The sequence below is a fragment of the Dendropsophus ebraccatus genome, chromosome 11 (genome assembly GCF_027789765.1).
Source record: "Dendropsophus ebraccatus isolate aDenEbr1 chromosome 11, aDenEbr1.pat, whole genome shotgun sequence".
Classification (NCBI taxonomy): Eukaryota; Metazoa; Chordata; class Amphibia; order Anura; family Hylidae; genus Dendropsophus; species Dendropsophus ebraccatus.
Genome location: NC_091464.1, coordinates 100,356,817 through 100,378,322, shown reverse-complemented (window position 1 = coordinate 100,378,322; position 21,506 = coordinate 100,356,817). Strand labels below are relative to the sequence as shown.

Below are 21,506 nucleotides of genomic sequence, written 5' to 3'. Positions count from 1 at the left end.
AAACCGAAACTAACCGGGTTCCGGATTTCTCATCCTAGTATATACTCCTGTGTGATAGTATATATACTCCTGTGTGATAGTATATATACTCCTGTGTGATAGTATATACTCCTGTGTGATAGTATATATACTCCTGTGTGATAGTATATACTCCTGTGTGATAGTATATACTCCTGTGTGATAGTATATATACTCCTGTGTGATAGTATATATACTCCTGTGTGATAGTATATATACTCCTGTGTGATAGTATATATACTCCTGTGTGATAGTATATACTCCTGTGTGATAGTATATATACTCCTGTGTGATAGTATATACTCCTGTGTGATAGTATATATACTCCTGTGTGATAGTATATACTCCTGGGTGATAGTATATACTCCTGTGTGATAGTATATATACTCCTGTGTGATAGTATATATACTCCTGTGTGATAGTATATATACTCCTGTGTGATAGTATATATACTCCTGTGTGATAGTATATATACTCCTGTGTGATAGTATATATACTCCTGTGTGATAGTATATACTCCTGTGTGATAGTATATATACTCCTGTGTGATAGTATATACTCCTGTGTGATAGTATATATACTCCTGTGTGATAGTATATATACTCCTGTGTGATAGTATATACTCCTGTGTGATAGTATATATACTCCTGTGTGATAGTATATACTCCTGTGTGATAGTATATATACTCCTGTGTGATAGTATATATACTCCTGTGTGATAGTATATACTCCTGTGTGATAGTATATATACTCCTGTGTGATAGTGTATATACTCCTGTGTGATAGTGTATATACTCCTGTGTGATAGTGTATATACTCCTGTGTGATAGTATATACTCCTGTGTGATAGTATATACTCCTGGGTGATAGTATATATACTCCTGTGTGATAGTATATACTCCTGTGTGATAGTGTATATACTCCTGTGTGATAGTATATATACTCCTGTGTGATAGTATATATACTCCTGTGTGATAGTATATACTCCTGTGTGATAGTATATATACTCCTGTGTGATAGTATATATACTCCTGTGTGATAGTATATACTCCTGTGTGATAGTATATATACTCCTGTGTGATAGTATATACTCCTGTGTGATAGTGTATATACTCCTGTGTGATCGTATATATACTCCTGTGTGATAGTATATATACTCCTGTGTGATAGTATATATACTCCTGTGTGATAGTATATACTCCTGTGTGATAGTATATATACTCCTGTGTGATAGTATATACTCCTGTGTGATAGTGTATATACTTCTGTGTGATAGTATATATACTCCTGTGTGATAGTATATATACTCCTGTGTGATAGTATATATACTCCTGTGTGATAGTATATATACTCCTGTGTGATAGTATATATACTCCTGGGTGATAGTATATATACTCCTGTGTGATAGTATATATACTCCTGGGTGATAGTATATACTCCTGTGTGATAGTATATACTCCTGTGTGATAGTATATATACTCCTGTGTGATAGTATATATACTCCTGTGTGATAGTATATATACTCCTGTGTGATAGTATATACTCCTGGGTGATAGTATATACTCCTGGGTGATAGTATATACTCCTGTGTGATAGTATATATACTCCTGTGTGATAGTATATATACTCCTGTGTGATAGTATATACTCCTGTGTGATAGTATATACTCCTGTGTTATAGTGTATATACTCCTGTGTGATAGTATATATACTCCTGGGTGATAGTATATACTCCTGGGTGATAGTATATATACTCCTGGGTGATAGTTTATATACTCCTGTGTGATAGTATATACTCCTGTGTGATAGTATATACTCCTGTGTGATAGTATATACCCCTGTGTGATAGTATATACTGATTATATATTCCTGGAGTGATAGTATATATACTCCTGTGTGATAGTATATACTCCTGGGTGATAGTATATATACTCCTGTGTGATAGTATATACTCCTGGGTGATAGTATATATACTCCTGGGTGATAGTATATATACTCCTGGGTGATATGATATACAGTGGTACCTCAGTTTTCAAACACTTTTCAGGCCCCCAGTCTTATATGTGTATATATATCTCCCCATTCTGTGTAGGTATACAGCAGTGTATTATATACTTATTATCCTCCTCCTGTATGAGTGTATATATATCCCCCCATTCTGTGTAGGTATACAGTAGTGTATTATATACTTATTATCCCCCTGTATGAGTGTGTATATATCTCCCCATTCTGTGTAGGTATACAGCAGTGTATTATATACTTATTATCCTCCTCCTGTATGAGTGTATATATATCCCCCCATTCTGTGTAGGTATACAGTAGTGTATTATATACTTATTATCCCCCTGTATGAGTGTGTATATATCTCCCCATTCTGTGTAGGTATACAGCAGTGTATTATATACTTATTATCCCTCTCCTGTATGAGTGTGTATATATCTCCATTCTGTGTAGATATACAGCAGTGTATTATATACTTATTATCCTCCTCCTGTATGAGTGTGTATATATGTCCCCATTCTGTGTAGGTATACAGCAGTGTATTATATACTTATTATCCCCCTGTATGAGTGTGTATATATCTCCCCATTCTGTGTAGGTATACAGCAGTGTATTATATACTTATTATCCTCCTGTATGAGTGTGTATATATCTCCCCATTCTGTGTAGGTATATAGCAGTGTATTATATACTTATTATCCTCCTGTATGAGTGTGTATATATCTCCCCATTCTGTGTAGGTATACAGCAGTGTATTATATACTTATTATCCTCCTGTATGAGTGTGTATATATCCCCATTCTCTGTAGGTATACAGCAGTGTATTATATACTTATTATCCTCCTCCTGTATGAGTGTGTATATATCTCCCCATTCTGTGTAGGTATACAGCAGTGTATTATATACTTATTCTCCTCCTGTATGAGTGTGTATATATCTCCCCATTCTGTGTAGGTATACAGCAGTGTATTATATACTTATTATCCTCCTCCTGTATGAGTGTGTATACATCTCCATTCTGTGTAGGTATACAGCAGTGTATTATATACTTATTATCCTCCTGTATGAGTGTGTATATATGTCCCCATTCTGTGTAGGTATACAGCAGTGTATTATATACTTATTATCCTCCTCCTGTATGAGTGTGTATATATCTCTCCATTCTGTGTAGGTATACAGCAGTGTATTATATACTTATTCTCCTCCTGTATGAGTGTGTATATATCTCCCCATTCTGTGTAGGTATACAGCAGTGTATTATATACTTATTATCCTCCTCCTGTATGAGTGTGTATACATCTCCATTCTGTGTAGGTATACAGCAGTGTATTATATACTTATTATCCTCCTGTATGAGTGTGTATATATGTCCCCATTCTGTGTAGGTATACAGCAGTGTATTATATACTTATTATCCTCCTCCTGTTTGAGTGTGTATATATGTCCCCATTCTGTGTAGATATACAGCAGTGTATTATATACTTATTATCCTCCTGTATGAGTGTGTATATATCCCCATTCTGTGTAGGTATACAGCAGTGTATTATATACTTATTATCCCCCTCCTGTATGAGTGTGTATATATCTCCCCATTCTGTGTAGGTATACAGCAGTGTAGTATATACTTATTATCCTCCTCCTGTATGAGTGTGTATATATCCCCATTCTGTGTAGGTATACAGCAGTGTATTATATACTTATTATCCTCCTGTATGAGTGTGTATATATATCCTCATTCTGTGTAGGTATACAGCAGTGTATTATATACTTATTATCCTCCTGTATGAGTGTGTATATATCTCCCCATTCTGTGTAGGTATACAGCAGTGTATTATATACTTATTATCCTCCTGTATGAGTGTATATATCTCCCCATTCTGTGTAGGTATACAGCAGTGTATTATATACTTATTATCCTCCTGTATGAGTGTGTATATATCCCCATTCTCTGTAGGTATACAGCAGTGTATTATATACTTATTATCCCCCTGTATGAGTGTGTATATATCCCCATTCTCTGTAGGTATACAGCAGTGTATTATATAGGGGTGTGCAGGTAGCTATGTGCAGGCCAGTCTCCTCCTCCATAGGGGGATGTGGAATCCCAGGAATGTTTTCTCTGTTCGGCCTCCTCCCCCTCTGTGCTCGGCCGCTCTGCACATTCCTTCCTGGGAGCACTGAGGTCGGGTATTCTCAGGGACACTTCGGTATAATCTGGCACACTCCAGGATACTCGGGGACACTCCGGCATAGTCCGGGACACTCCGGCATACTCTAGGACACTCCGGGACACTCCGGCATAGTCCGGGACACTCCGGCATACTCTAGGATACTCCGGGACACTCCAGGATACTCGGGGACACTCCGGCATACTCTAGGACACTCCAGGATACTCTAGGATACTCCAGGACACTACAGCATAGTCCAGGATTCTCCGGGTCACTCCGGCATAGTCTAGGATACTCCGAGACACTCCAAGACACTACAGCATAGTCCAGGATACTCCAGCATACTCTAGGATACTCCAGCATACTCTAGGATACTCCAGCATACTCTAGGATACTCCAGGATACTCCAGCATAGTCTAGGATACTCCAGGACACTCCAGCATAGTCTAGGATACTCTAGGATACTCCAGCATAGTCTAGGGTACTCCAGGATACTCTAGGATACTCCAGGATACTCCAGCATAGTCTAGGGTACTCCAGGATACTCCAGGACACTCCGGCATAGTCTAGGATACTCCAGGACACTCCAGCATAGTCTAGGATACTCCAGGATACTCCAGCATAGTCTAGGATACTCTAGGATACTCCAGCATAGTCTAGGATACTCTAGGATACTCCAGCATAGTCTAGGGTACTCCAGGATACTCTAGGATACTCCAGGATACTCCAGCATAGTCTAGGATACTCCAGGATACTCCGGGACACTCCAGCATAGTCTAGGATACTCCGGGACACTCCAGCATAGTCTAGGATACTCCGGGACACTCCAGCATAGTCTAGGATACTCCGGGACACTCCAGCATAGTCTAGGATACTCCGGGACACTCCAGCATAGTCTAGGATACTCCGGGACACTCCAGCATAGTCTAGGATACTCTAGGATACTCCAGGATACTCGGGACACTCCAGCATAGTCTAGGATACTCCGGGACACTCCAGCATAGTCTAGGATACTCTAGGATACTCCAGGATACTCGGGACACTCCAGCATAGTCTAGGATACTCCGGGACACTCCGGTATGGTCCTGGACACTCCAGCACACTCTAGGATACTCCAGGATACTCCGGAACACTTTGGGACCACACACCCTCCTGAGCTCCTTGCAGTCTAGATCTGTGCTCTGGATCTGGACCTTTCCGCCAGTCGGGATCTCTTGGCACTGATGGCGCAGAGCAGGCGGGCGGAGCATATGGCAGCAGTCACCTATCCGTCTCGCTGTCCGCAGTGCGGGGATTTGTTCTCGGACCCCCGGGTACTGCCCTGTCTGCACACCCTGTGTATCCGCTGCCTCCACAGCCTAGAACCCTTCAGCACTCTGGAGCGCGGGCAGATACTGGGGAGCAGGCAGAGCGTCCTGTGCCCGGTGTGTGACGCTGAGGTCTCCCTGCCCCGGGGGGGGATGGGGGATCTGTTACCAGACCTGCTGGCACAGACCGAGGTGCTGCTGGAGCGGCTGCGTTGCGGCGGGGACCAGATACCATGTGATCTGTGTGGAGACAAAAAGGGAGAGAGGCGATGCCAGGACTGCCGGGTCACCATGTGCCAGTTCTGCTGCACAGCACACAGGTAAGAGAATACAGACGTCGTATGTATCCGTATACCCCATACTGCAGGCCACATCTATATACCTATATACCTAACTGTTTTATGTTGCTTCCTGCTTTTTCTCCATTGCTTTTCTGGTGATAATCCCATAGGTATATAGATAGGTTTATTATTCGGATATATAGGTGCATAGCGTAGAGTGTGTATATATAGTGTAGTGTGTGTGTATATAGTGTAGGGGGAGTGCAGGCTATATATATATATATATATATATATATATATATATATATATATATATATATAGAGAGTAGGGTGTATACAGGGCCGATTTAATACATTGGTGGGCCCATGGTATAATGTACTGAATTTGCCCCCACACTGTATTAAGAGCCCCAATACATACAGTGGTTTCCTTATAACACTATTTCCACCATACAGTGATTACATATTACATTATATCACCAATGATACCAATACATAATACCGCCACATCATGACCCCTTCACTACAGACCCTATAACAGAGTGCAGTTACATCCAGTGACTCACAGGGGGCGTCTTCTCCGATCAGAGTCTGTCACCTTTTCTTTTTCTCTCCATCCAGCCTGGGCCACCTTGAAGTCTTCTCCCGGCTGTGAATCTTCTCTCCAGAATCTGCCAGACAAATATCTTAGGCTCCAACACATCCAGTAGTTAGGTCCCTTGTACCCCTATACAGTAGTTACACCCCTCTGTACCCCTACATAGTTACACCCCTCTGTGCCTCCATAGTTTTAAGGTGTCCCTGTAGTATATAGACCCTCAGGTGCTCCTCCAGTTATATACAGCCCTCCTGTGCACTCTCCCCCATTAGTATATAGACCCCCCGTGTGCTCCCCCAGTAGTATATAGCCCCCCAGTGCGTTCTCCCTAGTAGTATATACACCCCCCTGTGTGCTACCCAAGTAGTATATAGCCCCCCTGTTTGCTATCCCCATAAGTATATAGCCCCCCTGTTTGCTATCCCCATAAGTATTTAGCCCCCCTGTGAGCTCCCCAGTAGTATATAGCCCCCGTGTGCTCCCCTGTAGTATATAGACCCCCTGTGCGCTCCCCCAATAATATATAGTCCCCCCTGTGCGCTCTCCCAATAGTATATAGCCCCCCTGTGCTCTCTCCCAATAGTATATAGCCCCCCTGTGCTCTCCCCAATAGTATATAGCCCCCCTGTGCTCTCCCCCAACAGTATATAGCCCCCTTGCTGTGCGCCCTGCCGTGTGCTCTCCCCAATAGTATACAGTCCCCTTGCTGTGTGCCCCGCCGTGTGCTCTCCCCAATAGTATATAGCCCCCTTGCTGTGTGCTCTCCCCAATAGTATATAGCCCCCCTTGCTGTGCGCCCCCCCAATAGTATATAGCCCCCTTGCTGTGCGCCCACCGTGTGCTCTCCCCAATAGTATATAGCCCCCTTGCTGTGTGCTCTCCCCAATAGTATATAGCCCCCCTTGCTGTGCGCCCCCCCAATAGTATATAGCACCCTTGCTGTGCGCCCACCGTGTGCTCTCCCCAATAGTATATAGCCCTCTTGCTGTGTGCCCCCCAATGGTATATAGCCCCCTTGCTGTGCGCCCACCGTGTGCTCTCCCCAATAGTATATAGCCCTCTTGCTGTGTGCCCCCCAATGGTATATAGCCCTCTTGCTGTGTGCCCCCCAATGGTATATAGCCCCCTTGCTGTGCGCCCCCCGTGTGCTCTCCCCAATAGTATATAGCCCTCTTGCTGTGTGCCCCCCAATGGTATATAGCCCCCTTGCTGTGTGCCCCCCGTGTGCTCTCCCCAATAGTATATAGCCCCCTTGCTGTGCGCTCCCCAACAGTACATTGCCCCCTCCCATATAACATTAAAGGAGAAGTCCGGCCAAAATTATTTTTTTATATGTTATTACTTATGGAAAGTTATACAATTTTTTAATGTACATTAATTCTGGGAAATGCTCCTATACTGCTATTTCCCTTAATTTAGTGTATCAGGAAGTGTTAGAATTCTCTCAGAAGCAGTGACGTCACGATGAAAGGTGTAATTCCTATGGAGTGTCCAGCAGGGGGCGCTCTATATATAGACGTCAATGAGTACCATTGACTTCTATATATAGTGCGCCCCTGCTGGACACTCCATAGGAATTACAGTGTATGTAATGTAATGTTATGTACTGTACTTTTGTGACTTCATGAATACATTTATAGAATACTTTGGGGAGAAAGTGTCCTTGCTCCCCAAAGTATCCCATAAATGTATTCAATGAATAGATTTGCTGGGCACCGAGCAGGAAGGGAGAGAAGTGCCATCTACCTTCCCCCTCCCTGCTCGGTGCTGGGAACATATACAAAGTACTACTCCCCCATTATCTGCAGATAATGGGGGAGTAGTACCTGTGCTATCCCTATCACCGCCGCCGCCACTCACACAGGGGCTGCTTTTCATGCCCCCCGCCGCTCCCCCTCCTCCTCCCGGCATCAAACTTACTATCGCGCCACTGATTCCCCGCCGCCCGCGCCGATCGCCGTGCCCCCTAATAAGGTAATCGGAGGCAGCTGTCAAAGTTACCGGAGGCATCCGTTCCCTGGTGTCTAGTGGGGGAGATCGTTCCTCCGAGACGTTGTCCCGGAGGAGCGATCTCCGTGTGTTGTGCCGGCCGGGGACCCTAACCCTAACCCCAGGGGGAATAACCCTAACCCCAGGGGGAAATAACCCTAACCCCAGGGGGGGTATAACCCTAACCCCAGGGGGAAATAACCCTAACCCCAGGGGGAAATAACCCTAACCCCAGGGGGAAATAACCCTAACCCCAGGGGGAAATAACCCTAACCCCAGGAGGGAATTACCCTAACCCCAGGGGGAAATAACCCTAACCCCAGGGGGAAATAACCCTAACCCCAGGGGGGGAATAACCCTAACCCCAGGGGGGGAATAACCCTAACCCCAGGGGGAAATAACCCTAACCCCAGGGGGAATAACCCTAACCCCAGGGGGAATAACCCTAACCCCAGGGGGAAATAACCCTAACCCCAGGGGGAATAACCCTAACCCCAGGGGGAATAACCCTAACCCCAGGGGGGGAATAACCCTAACCCCGGGGGGGGAATAACCCTAACCCCAGGGGGAATAACCCTAACCCCAGGGGGAAATAACCCTAACCCCAGGGGGAATAACCCTAACCCCAGGGGGAATAACCCTAACCCCAGGGGGGAATAACCCTAACCCCAGGGGGAATAACCCTAACCCCAGGGGGGAATAACCCCAACCCCAGGGGGGAATAACCCTAACCCCAGGGGGGGAATAACCCTAACCCCAGGGGAATAACCCTAACCCCAGGGGGGAATAACCCTAACCCCAGGGGGGGATAACCCTAACCCCAGGGGGGAATAACCCTAACCCCAGGGGGGAATAACCCTAACCCCAGGGGGGCTTCTAGTATCTGTGTAAAAAAAAAAAAAAGTGTTGTTAATAGTAAAATCCCCCTCCCCTAATAAAAGTCTGAATCACCCCCCTTTTCCCAGGTTATAAATAAAAATAAATAAATAAATAAACATGTTTGCTATCGCCGCGTGCGTAATCGCCTGAACTATTAATTAATCACATTCATGATCTCGTACGGTAAACGGCGTCAGTGCAAAAAAATCCCAAAGTGCAAAATTGCGCATTTTTGGTCGCATCAAATCCAGAAAAATTGTAATAAAAAGCGATCAAAAAGTCGTATATGCGCAATCAAGGTACCGATAGAAAGATCACATCATGGCGCAAAAAATGACACCTGACACGGCCCCATAGACCAAAGGATAAAAGCGCTATAAGGGCCCTATTCCACCGGACGATTATCGTTCAGATTATCGTTAAATCGTTCGAATCTAAACGATAATCGTTCGGTTGAAATGCAGTAACGATTAACGACCGAACGAGAAATCGTTGATCGCTTTATAAGACCTGGACCTATTTTTATCGTTGCTCGTTCGCAAAACGTTCGCAAATCGTTCGCATTGAATAAGACATCGTTCGGTCGTTCGCAATAGATACGAACGCAATAGCGAAGAAATACGGAAGAAGAAACGATCGCAATTACGATCATAAGTAACGATTATCGTTCCATGGAAATGAGTGAACGTTTTCAGGTCTTTCGCAATAGCGGTCGTTTGAGATCGTTAATCGTTAACGATTATGCTAACGATAATCGTCCGGTGGAATAGGGCCCTAAGCCTGGGAATGGAGCGATTGTAAGGAACGTATATTTGTTAACAATGGTTTGAATTTTTTATCGGCCATCAGATACAATATAAGTTATACATGTTACATATCGTTTTAATCGTAACAACAGTTTTACCCCAGGGCGGATGGCGTAAAAACACAATCCCCACAAATAAAAGAAATGCTTTTTTTTTTTTTCAATTTCACCACAGTTTGAATTTTTTTCTGGTTTCGCAGTGTACTTTATGCATACCTCCCAACCATCCCGGATTCAGTGGGACAGTCCCGATTTTGGGGTCCTGTCCCGCTGTCCCGGAACGGCCCCCTTGTGTCCCGCTTCCCAAAACATACCTGTCCCTTTAACTGCGTCAGCTCCTGATGGAGCGCTCGCAGATGCGGGCTGTGCACTGCTCCCTCTAGTGGCCGGAAGCTGCATTCTGCCTCTGGTCACTAGAGGTCTCTCTCATCCCCTGCGCTCCCTCGCGGAGCAGAGGAGTGATGTCTGCACAGATGGAAGGAGACGCTGGAGGGCTGAAGCACAGAACTTTAGTAAGTATGTGCTTCACGAGGGATGGTGGGGGAGGCTAGCTGACAGGGAGGGTGTTGGACATAGTGAGGGGTCCCTGGGGGGTGCCGCAGTTACATGTGGGAGGGGGGTGCCGCCGCTGCTGCCACACACTGACCACTGACTGACACTGAAGGCCATCTGACACTCAGCAGCTGCGGCCTTCAGTATCAGTCAGTGGCCACTGACAGGTCACATGCTCTGTCCCTTTCAAAGCCCTGAGCGGGCAGCTCACATACCGCCCAGCCCCCGAAGCTCTTATCTCCAGCCCCGCGGCACTGGCTTATCTTCTCCCCTGCTTATCTTCTCCCCTGCTTATCTTCTCCTCGCTGCTGATGAGGTCACCTGTCTGGGACAAGCAGGAGAGAAGAGAGTGCAGGGGCCGCAGGACTGGAGATAGGAGCTGCGGGGGCTGGGAGCTGTGTGTGAGGTGTACATATAGCCACTACTGGGGAGAAAGCCACTGCTGTGCTGCCATGTCAGTATGCTTGTCTATTTTTCTGGTACACAGGGGGGCTTTACTTAGATAGGTAGATAGTCTATCTACCTACCTACCTACCTACCTACCTATCTCCTACCTGTCTGTCTATCTACCTACCTACCTACCTACCTATCTCCTATATATCTCCTATCTATCTATCTATCTATCTATCTATCTATCTATCTATCTCCTATCTATCTCCTATCTATCTATCTCCTATCTATCTATCTATCTATCTATCTATCTATTATCTATCTCCTATCTATCTATCTATCTATCTATCTAACTACTATCTCTATAGTTGGAGATAGATAGATAGATGATAGATAGGAGATAGATAGGAGATAGATAGATAGGAGATAGATAGATAGGAGATAGATAGATAGATAGATAGATAGATAGATAGATAGATGATCGATAGGAGATAGATAGATAGATAGATAGATAGATAGATAGATAGATAGGAGATAGATAGGAGATAGATAGATAGATAGATAATAGATAGATAGGAGATAGATAGATAGGAGATAGATAGATAGGAGATAGATAGATAGATAGATAGGAGATAGATAGATACAAAATGAAAGTTCCAAGCACTCCAGCATAAGTGAAAAACTAGTGGTTTATTGCAAATTGCAAATAATACAAAGATGCAACGTTTCAATTCCCTCTCAGAATTGTTCAGGTTTAAATATTCTCTTCATTAGTGTGTCCAGCCCACCCAGTGACTATTAGCATAATGGGCGTACAAGTGTAAACATAATAAATACATAAGGCACAAAGGCATAAATATATATATAGTGTGTGGGTGTGTATATAGATAGTGTAGGGGGAGTGTAGGGTATAATATATATATATATATATATATATATATATATATATATATATATATAATGACTTATACTCCCCTGATCCCATGGACCATTAAAAAGCCAAAGATTTCTTAGCGTCCTTAAATCTTCCTAAATTAGACCAAGACTCTAAATCTCCTGAATGCCCCTGTCACTTCTGACATCTCACGGACTATCTCTTCCTTACACAATCACAAAACCCCTGGCCCTGACGGCTTTAGTGGCTTCACCCCACTCATTCACCTGGGCTGCTCACTATTGACGCCGAGAAGGCTTAATTGGGAATGGTTGGACATGGCCTTAACCAGCTTCGGTATTGTGGGACCTTTCCGCACTCTCTAATATTTATAGACACCCTAAAGCCCGTATACACACTCCTGGCTTTCTATCCGATTTCTTCCCCATTTGTAAAGGTAGACGGCAGGGCTGCCCCATGTCACCCCTCTTATTTAATCTAGCACTAGAACCCCTTATCCAATATCTTCTAACTTCTCCAGAATTCAATGGGAGTGGGAGATGTAGAAGCAAAGGTATTATGTTTTGCTGATGACACTCTAATATTCTTAGAACATCCACATATAGACATTCCCAAAATGTTAAAATTTTTTCGATTTTTCAAATCATTCACTGGTTTTAGAATCAATGCTTCAAAATGTGACCTTTTACCTCTGCTCCCACATCTATCCCAAGACAACTACCCTGAAGGAGTCACTGTAGCCAAACATTACCTCACCTATCTAGGCATTAAGATCGGCCATTCTTCCTCTTCTGTCTATTCTCTTAACTACTTCCCTCTGTTTAAAAAAATAGAAAATGAATTAGATAAATGGAAAGACCTTCCCCTATCTATTCTAGGACGCATACAATTAATTAAGATGATGTCTTTCGCTAAACTGCTCTACCCAATGCAAATGATCCCACTCCTCATTACACATAAAGACGTCACAAAACTCAGATCCCTCTTTACTAACTTCATCTGGAGATCTAAACGTCCCCGTATAGCCTATGATACCCTATGTATGTCATCAATCAAGGGTGGCGCCCAATTACCTAATATACGTCTGTATAACCTAGCTGCCATGTACAGACACATCAGAGACCTCCTATTTCTCTAACTCCACCTTAGAATCCTCCCTGGTCCCTACCCGCTCTCTTACACTCTACAATCTCGGAGTTACCTAATATACGTCTATATAACCTAGCTGCCATGTGCAGACACATCAGAGACCTCCTATTTCTCTAACTCCACCTTAGAATCCTCCCTGGTCCGTCCCTGGTCCCTATCCGCACTCTTACACTCTACAATCTCTGAGTTACCTAATATACGTCTGTATAACCTAGCTGCCATGTGCAGACACATCAGAGACCTCCTATTTCTCTAACTCCACCTTAGAATCCTCCCTGGTCCGTCCCTGGTCCCTACCTGCTCTCTTACATTCTACAATCCCTGAGTTACCTAATATACGTCTATATAACCTAGCTGCCATGTACAGACACATCAGAGACCTCCTACTTCTGTAACTCCACCTTAGAATCCTCCCTGGTCCCTACCTGCTCTCTTACACTCTACAATCCCTGAGTTACCTAATATACGTCTATATAACCTAGCTGCCATGTGCAGACACATCAGAGACCTCCTACTTCTGTAACTCCACCTTAGAATCTTTCCTGGTCCGTCCCTGGTCCCTATCCGCTCTCTTACACTCTACAATCTCTGAGCTACCTCCTCTCCTGAAACAAAACATCCTCCTCCGAGACACTATAGCATCCTGGAAACATATACATAAATTGTACAATCTGCCTTTCCGCTTATCTAAGTTCTTCCCTTTATGGTCCTCCCCTTCTTTTCCACAAGGATCCATCACCTCTGACTTCTCCATATGGAAACAGAAACAGATCCACCATCTCGGCCATTTATTAGACCTAGAAAACGGAACATTTCTGTCTTGGTCTGAGACCCAGATAAAATACGACCTGCCCTCAGACCAACTTAGAAATTACACCCGAATACGAAAATTCATTCTAAATCGCGTTTCCTCTATTGCATCCGCCGAAAAACCTGGACAATTCCATAGCCTTAGTATTTCCCTACCTGCACCCTTACCCCTATCACAACTCTACCACCTCCTCTGCTCGGTTTCCATTAATAAGTCTTCTCCTCCTTTTCTGAAGAAATGGTCGTCTGTCCTGACCTCAGACAATTAAGAAAATAAACTACTTAAAGGGATTCATTCAGTCCATACAGCAACTCCTAGTGTAAAGCTCAGGGAACTTCATTTCCGAATCCTCCATAAAGCGATATACGCCTGTGACCGTTCCTTTACCTACTCTCTGGAACATTATCTTAAAAAATGTCCTAAATGTAATGAGCCGCGGGCAGAGCTCTTCCATTGTCTGTGGCTTTGTGACTCAGTACAATCCTATTGGCTCCTAGTAAAATCCTTTATACATGACGTGTGGTCACTTACGGTTCCTTTAGATCCGATAACTTATATATTTCATGGTGACCCTGAACCTGTGGCTGATCCCACGTCGCACCATCCTATCCCCCCCGCGGTACATCTCACCCTATTACTAGCCCTTCAATGTTTATTACACCATTGGCTACAGCCTAGCCTACCGACTATTTCGGAACTGACCTCTATTCTAAAGGAAACCTTGCACTGGGAGATGCTGGACACTGTACGCAATAAGGAGGCCATTACAGCTTCCTTCTTTAAGAAATGGAAACTATTCCTTATCCATGGCTTCTCGCAGGCTGAAAGACGCCCTATCATGTCTCACTTTACCTCAACCACCTGGTAATATAAGATGTCGGCTGCCGGCACCCTAGATCCATTCTTGTAGACTTTGCTTTGAATTGTACTCTATATTCTTGTAATAAATAGCACCATATATCTACTATCTACATTCTATGTATAAGTGGAGTAGGATTTAGTTATTGTTGTCGGCCTTGTTTTATTAGTTATGTATATACGTGAATTTATACTGCTACTGATACTTTTCTTCAGTACCAATGTTATATTATGTGAAAACTCAATAAAATGTTTGAATATATATATATATATATATATATATATATATATATAGTTTAGTGGGAGTGTAGGGTATGTATGTATGTGTGTATATATATACACTCTACACTCCCACTACACTATCTATCTATATATACACCCTACACTATATATATATATATATATATATATATAGTGTGAAGGGTGTGTATTAGGGATGAGCGAACTTTTGAAAAGTTCGGTTCGGTTCTATCCGGCGAACTTTCGTGAAGTTCGGATTCAGCCGAACCGAACCTAAAACGAACCTTGCAATAATGGTTGAATAATTGCAGCTACAATAGTGGGAGTCTGATAGGGTAAAGTTTTGTTTAGTTGCAGTTGCTATGACAATGAAAAAAGTGGAAAAAATAAAAAGTTCAAAAATAATGAAAAAAAATGTGAATAAAAAAAATATTAATAATAATAATAATAATTCGGAGGAGGATGCGGCAGCACTTGATCGCACCCGGGCCAGTATTGTTGAGAAGAGACAAGTTAAGGAGGAGTAGGCAGCAGTTGATTGAGCGATGCCCGGGCCCCTAGGGGCCACTCCGCTGAGAGGTGTTGTTGCGGGCAGGAATCGGGGCAGCTGCTAGCTAGATGGTTGTCACGGTTTAGGCACGAGGGGTCACAGCTGGAAACCGGGCTCCTGACCATGCGGGGATACTGGGCATGCGATTCCTCGTTGTCCTTAGTCAGGGCACCAATAATTACACCAATGCCAAGGTTTAGAAACAACGGTAATTGTATATTTATTGTAACGGTGGTAACTAGTAGCAACAGTCTCTCCGGATGCAACCGGGAATAAGGCAGACTTGAATAAAGCAGAGTAATGGGTGATGCTGCAATAGGCTGTGAGAGTAGCGTGCTGAATGATGGAAGTAGTAGTGATACTGAAGTTGAGATGCTGGGCGGAATGAGACTGAGATGAATACTTGCTGTTGATGATTAGAGAAGATGAGGAGAGGAATGACTGAAGAATCGGCACCCAGATCTTAAGTATAGATGAGGATCTTGAGAACTTGAGAATAGAACACATCCAGGAACACTTCTGGTAATGCTGCAGCAGGTACTGCAGGGCTGCGGCCTTGTAACACCGGAGCAGCAGCAACACACAACCTGTTCCCCTGAAGGTGGGAAACAGGACATGAGGTAGAGAGGAAGTCACATGGTATTCCCAGCCAAAGCTCGACGGCTATTGGGGTTACCATGGAAGCAGGGGCAGTCACGTGACATCCAGCCATTGCATCATCACACCACTAGGCATATAGGACCAAATATACATAAGAAGTACTATACTTGAATACTGGGGGGCTACATAATACCCTTAGGCACTGATACCTAAACATGCATACAAGAAATGAATGGAATAGCAGACCTGAATACTGAGAGGGGTGACACAATACACAAAGTTTGCAGTGGACCATAGCTTTCCAGAGCAGAGACAAAGTGACAAATAACTACTCTGTTCTGGGACACTGCAATTGCACCCAGGCCAGTATTTTTGAGAACAGACAAGTTGAGATGGCAACTTCAGCAGCTCTTGATTGCACCCAGTATGTTTCCAAATAGACAATTGACGGTGGGGGCACTAGTAGGAGTAGTATTCTTTTGGACCCAGAAGGACCTAGTACAGACAACTGAAGTTGGAAGCTAAGGATATGCACGTTTGTACAAATATTTTTTTATACATGACAACATGTTGATGTAGAGTTCAGCACAGGACAGTCAACGTTAAAATAAACCCTCTAACATTACAGTTAGTCTAGCAGGATACGGTTAAATAGACAGAGAACCTCACCCACAGAATCCATGAGGTGAAGAAAGGACATTTAAAAAGGCACAGATTCAAGAAGGCTTTACCCCAGTTCCATTATCCATAAATACCTGTCCAATTTTTATTAAATTGACACCTCACTGGCACTTGCTTTACAAATGGACGCAACTATTCTGGTGTCAAACCTGTTGAATCTGGGCCTATGGCTATTTATATATATATATATACAGTATATATGTGTGTGTGTGTATATATATATATATATATATATATATATATATATATATATATATATATGTATATTTTTTTTATTTTTTTTTTTTATTAACACCAGTTTGATGTCCTTACCGAGTGTAGTGTCCAATCCAATGGATGTTTGCTTTTGTGTTTTTTAAGTGCTGTCACCAGCTGGCTTAAAGGATAAGTCTGGTCAATTAATAAGTTTCTGGGTCAAGTAAGGGTACAGAAAGTTATTGACTGTCTGGACTTATCTTTTAAAGTGGGTAGGGGAAAAACCCTTGATGGGGTATGGGAGTGACCTCCCACCCTCGCTTTTGTCACCCCCAAAAAACCTCACCCTATGGGTACCTTCACATGTGGCTGCGGGTCTGCTGAGTAAAATCCACAGGGCCTTTTTATAGCGTTCACCAAATGGCATTCAGTACTAGGGTGCCGGCCGGACATACGCAGTTCTGCGCTGAACTGGGTATTTGCGCCCAGCCCCATAGTACTGAAGGTGGCATAAAATCAGCCAACGATGTGTGTGGATTTTAGCCAGCAGGGAACCCCAAAAAGCCTCCTATTGTAAAGTCACCCGTAAATAAGGCAAGATAACCGGCCTTTCAGCAACTGTTTGTAACTGTGGTGTTTTTTTATATCACAGTTGAAGGACAGCAGCCTCCGTGATATATACCCCCTAGACCGCCTTATTCCACGCGTGTCTGCATGAAAGGCGTGAAATAATTTGCACACAGAAGAACCCCATCGGGATTTGGGGTGCAAGATTTCACTACTCTCATGATATCCACAAAATACCTCAAGAACAGTGAGTACCCGCTCACAAAACGGTGAGTAGTGTTCCTTGGCACTGGTACCAGGGATAGAACCCCACGGCTATAGTTCACAAAAGGTGAAATCCACACTTTTTGAAGCATAGTCGTGGGGATTATTTTAGGGTTGCTACTGTTCTTGGGGTATGGGTTGGACGGTGCACTGGTGTGAGCCATTAACCCTTTGAGGACCAGGCCCAAAATGACCCAGTGGACCGCGCAAATTTTGATCTTAGTGTTTCCGTTTTTCCCTCCTCCCCTTCTAAGAGCTCTAGCACTCTCAGTTTTCTATCTACAGGGCCATGTAAGTGCTTGTTTGTTACAGGAATAGTTGTACTTTGTAATGGCGTCATTCATTTTACCATAACATGTATGATGGAACCCCAAATATATTATGTATGATGGAACCCCAAATATATTATGTATGATGGAACCCCAAATATATTATGTATGATGGAACCCCAAATATATTATGTATGATGGAACCCCAAATATATTATTTATGAAGATATAAATTGGTGAAATCGCAAAAAAGAATGCAATATGGTAACGTTTGGGGGGTTCCTGTGTCTACGTAATGCACTATATGGTAACAGTGACATGATACTATTATTCTATAGGTCAGTCTGAACACAACCATATGCAGGTTACACAGATTCTCTAATGTTATATATATTTTTTTATGAAATCCTTTTTTTTGGCAATTAAATATTAATAAAATGAGCCTATTGTGACGCTTATAACGGTTTTAGTTTTTCACCTATGGGGCTGTATGGGGTGTTATTTTTTCCGCCATGATCTCTAGTTTTTATTAATACCATATTTGTGAAGATCGGACGTTTTGATCACTTTTTATTGATTTTTTTTAATATATAATGTAACATAAAATCGGTAATCCGCGCACTTTTTCCCCTCTTTTCGTGTACGCCGTTTACCGGTCGCAATGACGCTTGTTATATTTTAATAGATCGGACAATTACGCACGTTACGGTATATTATATGTTTATCTATTTATTTATTTTTATATGTTTTATTTATATAATGGGAAAGGGGGGTGATTTAGACTTTTATTGGGGGAGGGGCTTTGGGGTAGTGTGTTAGTGTTTTGAACCTTTTTTTTTTTACACATTTGAAGTCCCTTTGGGGGACTTTTACATAGATTAGTTTGATTTATACACTGATCATTGCTATGCCATAGGCCTCGCATTGATCAGTGTTATCGGCGATCTGCTCATTGAGCCGGCCTGTGCAGGCTCAGAGAACACAGCGCCGATCGGACCGCACGGAGGCAGGTGAGAGACCTCTGGCGGTCCATTTTACCGATCGGGACCCCCGCAGTCACACTGCGGGGGTCCCGATCGGTAAGTGACAGGGGACTCCCCCTGTCACTTACACTTAAACGCCACGGTCGCGGCGTTTAAGGGGTTAATGACACGCGGCAGCGCGATCGCTGCAGCGTGTCATTACCGGTGAGGTCCCGGCTGCTGTTTGCAGCCGGCCCCCACCTGCTATGACGCACGCTCCGCTCCGGAGCACGCTTCATAGCGGGAGAAACACCCAGGACGTAAGGTTACGTCATGGGTCGTCTGGGGACAGACTTCCATGACGTAACCCTACGTCCAGGGTCGTCTAGGGGTTAATCTGGTGTGGAGATGTTAAATGGCCAACACACCTTGGGCATCAAATTTGGAAATGAGGATCTGTTATTTCAAATGTATCCGAATTAAGTTGGGAATTTTTAAGGTGATTTTTAAAAAAAAAATTTGGGGTCTAAGGGGGGAACATTACTTAATAAGTTAAATTACGGATTTTTACGTTGGGCACATATTTAGGATATTAAGGTCAATTTCTTGCCATACAAGACGGGTGACTGATGACTCAGGGTCCATTTACACAGAAAGATTATCTGACAGATTATCTGCCAAAGATAACACGTGTCAAAACACATATTGGGAGCTGAGGCAGGGTAAGTGTAGGGCATGATGACAGGGGTAGAACGGGGCAGGGGCCGTCCTTCTTAGGACGATAACTCCGCTACTCTCTGAGCGAGCAGGGGTAGGTGGTGCACCGTGATAGGGACCGACAGGGTCTGATGCTCCCCACACGTGGGCGGACACGAAATATTGCCCAATAATACCTCTCTTGCATTAGTTGCATGACAGTTAGTTGATCTGAGCTACGTACTCGATGACCTATTTGAGTTGGTGCCAGAGATTAGTTTTTTACTGTCATACATATTTTGGATTGTTACACCCTTGTTTGTGTGTTGGCTCTATGAGTCTTGGTTATTGGTGGGGGTTTTATTTTTATTTATTAGAATAAAAGTTACGTTTTATTATTTGTTAGGGTTATTTATCTGTGATCTAAGATTTGAAGCCTAAACCAGGAACGGACTATAAACAGGGATCAGGTCATAAAGAAAAGCCTGAGATTTCTCTTCTTTTCAAATCCAGTCCTGGCTTTGGCTTCAAATCTTTGGTAGATAATCTGTCAGATAATCTTTCTGTGTAAATGGACCCTTAGTCATTTACATCAGGCAGGGGGGTGGTATAATCCGATGTAATCCAGGCACGATTCATCTTAACAAAAGTGAGCATCTCCACACTGTGGCAAGAGAGCCTCGTTCTTTGTGGTGTTACGATGTTACCCGCCGCACTAAATACCCTCTCTGACGCCACACTACTGGCTGGGCAGGACAGCAGAGACAAGGCAAACTCTGCCAGTTGAGGCCAAATCTCGAGTTTTTCTGCCCAGTACTGCACGGGGTCGGTGACACTTTGGGGCAGGGTAGAATCAAGGTAGGCAGTGACCTAGTGGCTGAGCTCATGCTGGTCCACGCCGTGTCCGGTGCTGTGTCCTTTCTTCACCAGCTGGCTGCATGAAATCGCTCATGAGGGCTTGCAGGCTGTAGGGACTTCTGACGCCTCCACTAATGGTGGTGGGAGTGGAGCGCGCTGGTTCCCCCCCAGAGGATGTTGTCTGGGAACCTGGCTGGTCTCGCAGGTAAGTTGCAACCAACTGACAGGTGAGCATGTCCCTGTAGTACACCAGTTTAGCCTCCCTCTGTGATAGCGGGAAGAACTCTGCCATTTTGCGGCAGAAGCGAGGGTCCACCAGGGTGGCCAGCCAGTATTGGTCCCTCTGGTGGATGTGCACAATCCGGCTATCATTCCGCAGACACTCCCGCAGACACCTTGCCATCTGCACCAAGGACAATGACCGCCTCTCCTCTCCACTGTCCTCGGTGTAGTTCCAGGGTCTGCTGGGGTCTTCCTGCTCTTCCTCTACCACCTCATCCTCCATCTCCTCCTGTGATGGAGAGGCAGAGAAGCCAGGTGGCGGTGTGCGGAATGACTGGGCGTAGACATCTCCCTCCTCCTCAACCTCCATCTGCACTTCATCCAGCTCTGGGCTCAAGGCGATGTTCAGCCTTGGAGTTGTGGCCTGGGAATCCTCGCTGATGTTGTTCAGCGCACTTTCCAGAACATGGAGGAGTGGGATGATGTTGTTGATCCCATAGTCCTGCCTGCTCACAAAGAGAGTCGCGTCCTCAAAAGGGATCAACAATTGGCAGACTTCCCGCATTAACTACCAGTGTGTTACTTGGAAGTCGCAGTGTGGCGTGCAGCTGCCTGATTGCCCCATGAGGTAGTCTGTTACGGCTGACCTTTGCTCGTACAGGTGGTCGAGCATATGGAGGGCAGAATTCCAGCGGGTTGGCA

The 21,506-nt window shown here is 44.1% G+C and overlaps 1 protein-coding gene across 1 annotated transcript in view; it reads left to right on the top strand.

The window, feature by feature from the left end:
- Nucleotides 1-4,000: 4,000 nt before the first annotated feature.
- The window catches only part of TRIM45 (tripartite motif containing 45), a 57,583-nt gene continuing 40,077 nt past the window's right edge, over nucleotides 4,001-21,506 (top strand). Inside the window, exon 1 of the mRNA XM_069945314.1 lies at nucleotides 4,001-5,813. Coding sequence (XP_069801415.1) covers nucleotides 5,410-5,813 — 404 coding nt within the window. The 5' untranslated portion in view covers nucleotides 4,001-5,409. The remainder of the gene's footprint in view (nucleotides 5,814-21,506) is intronic.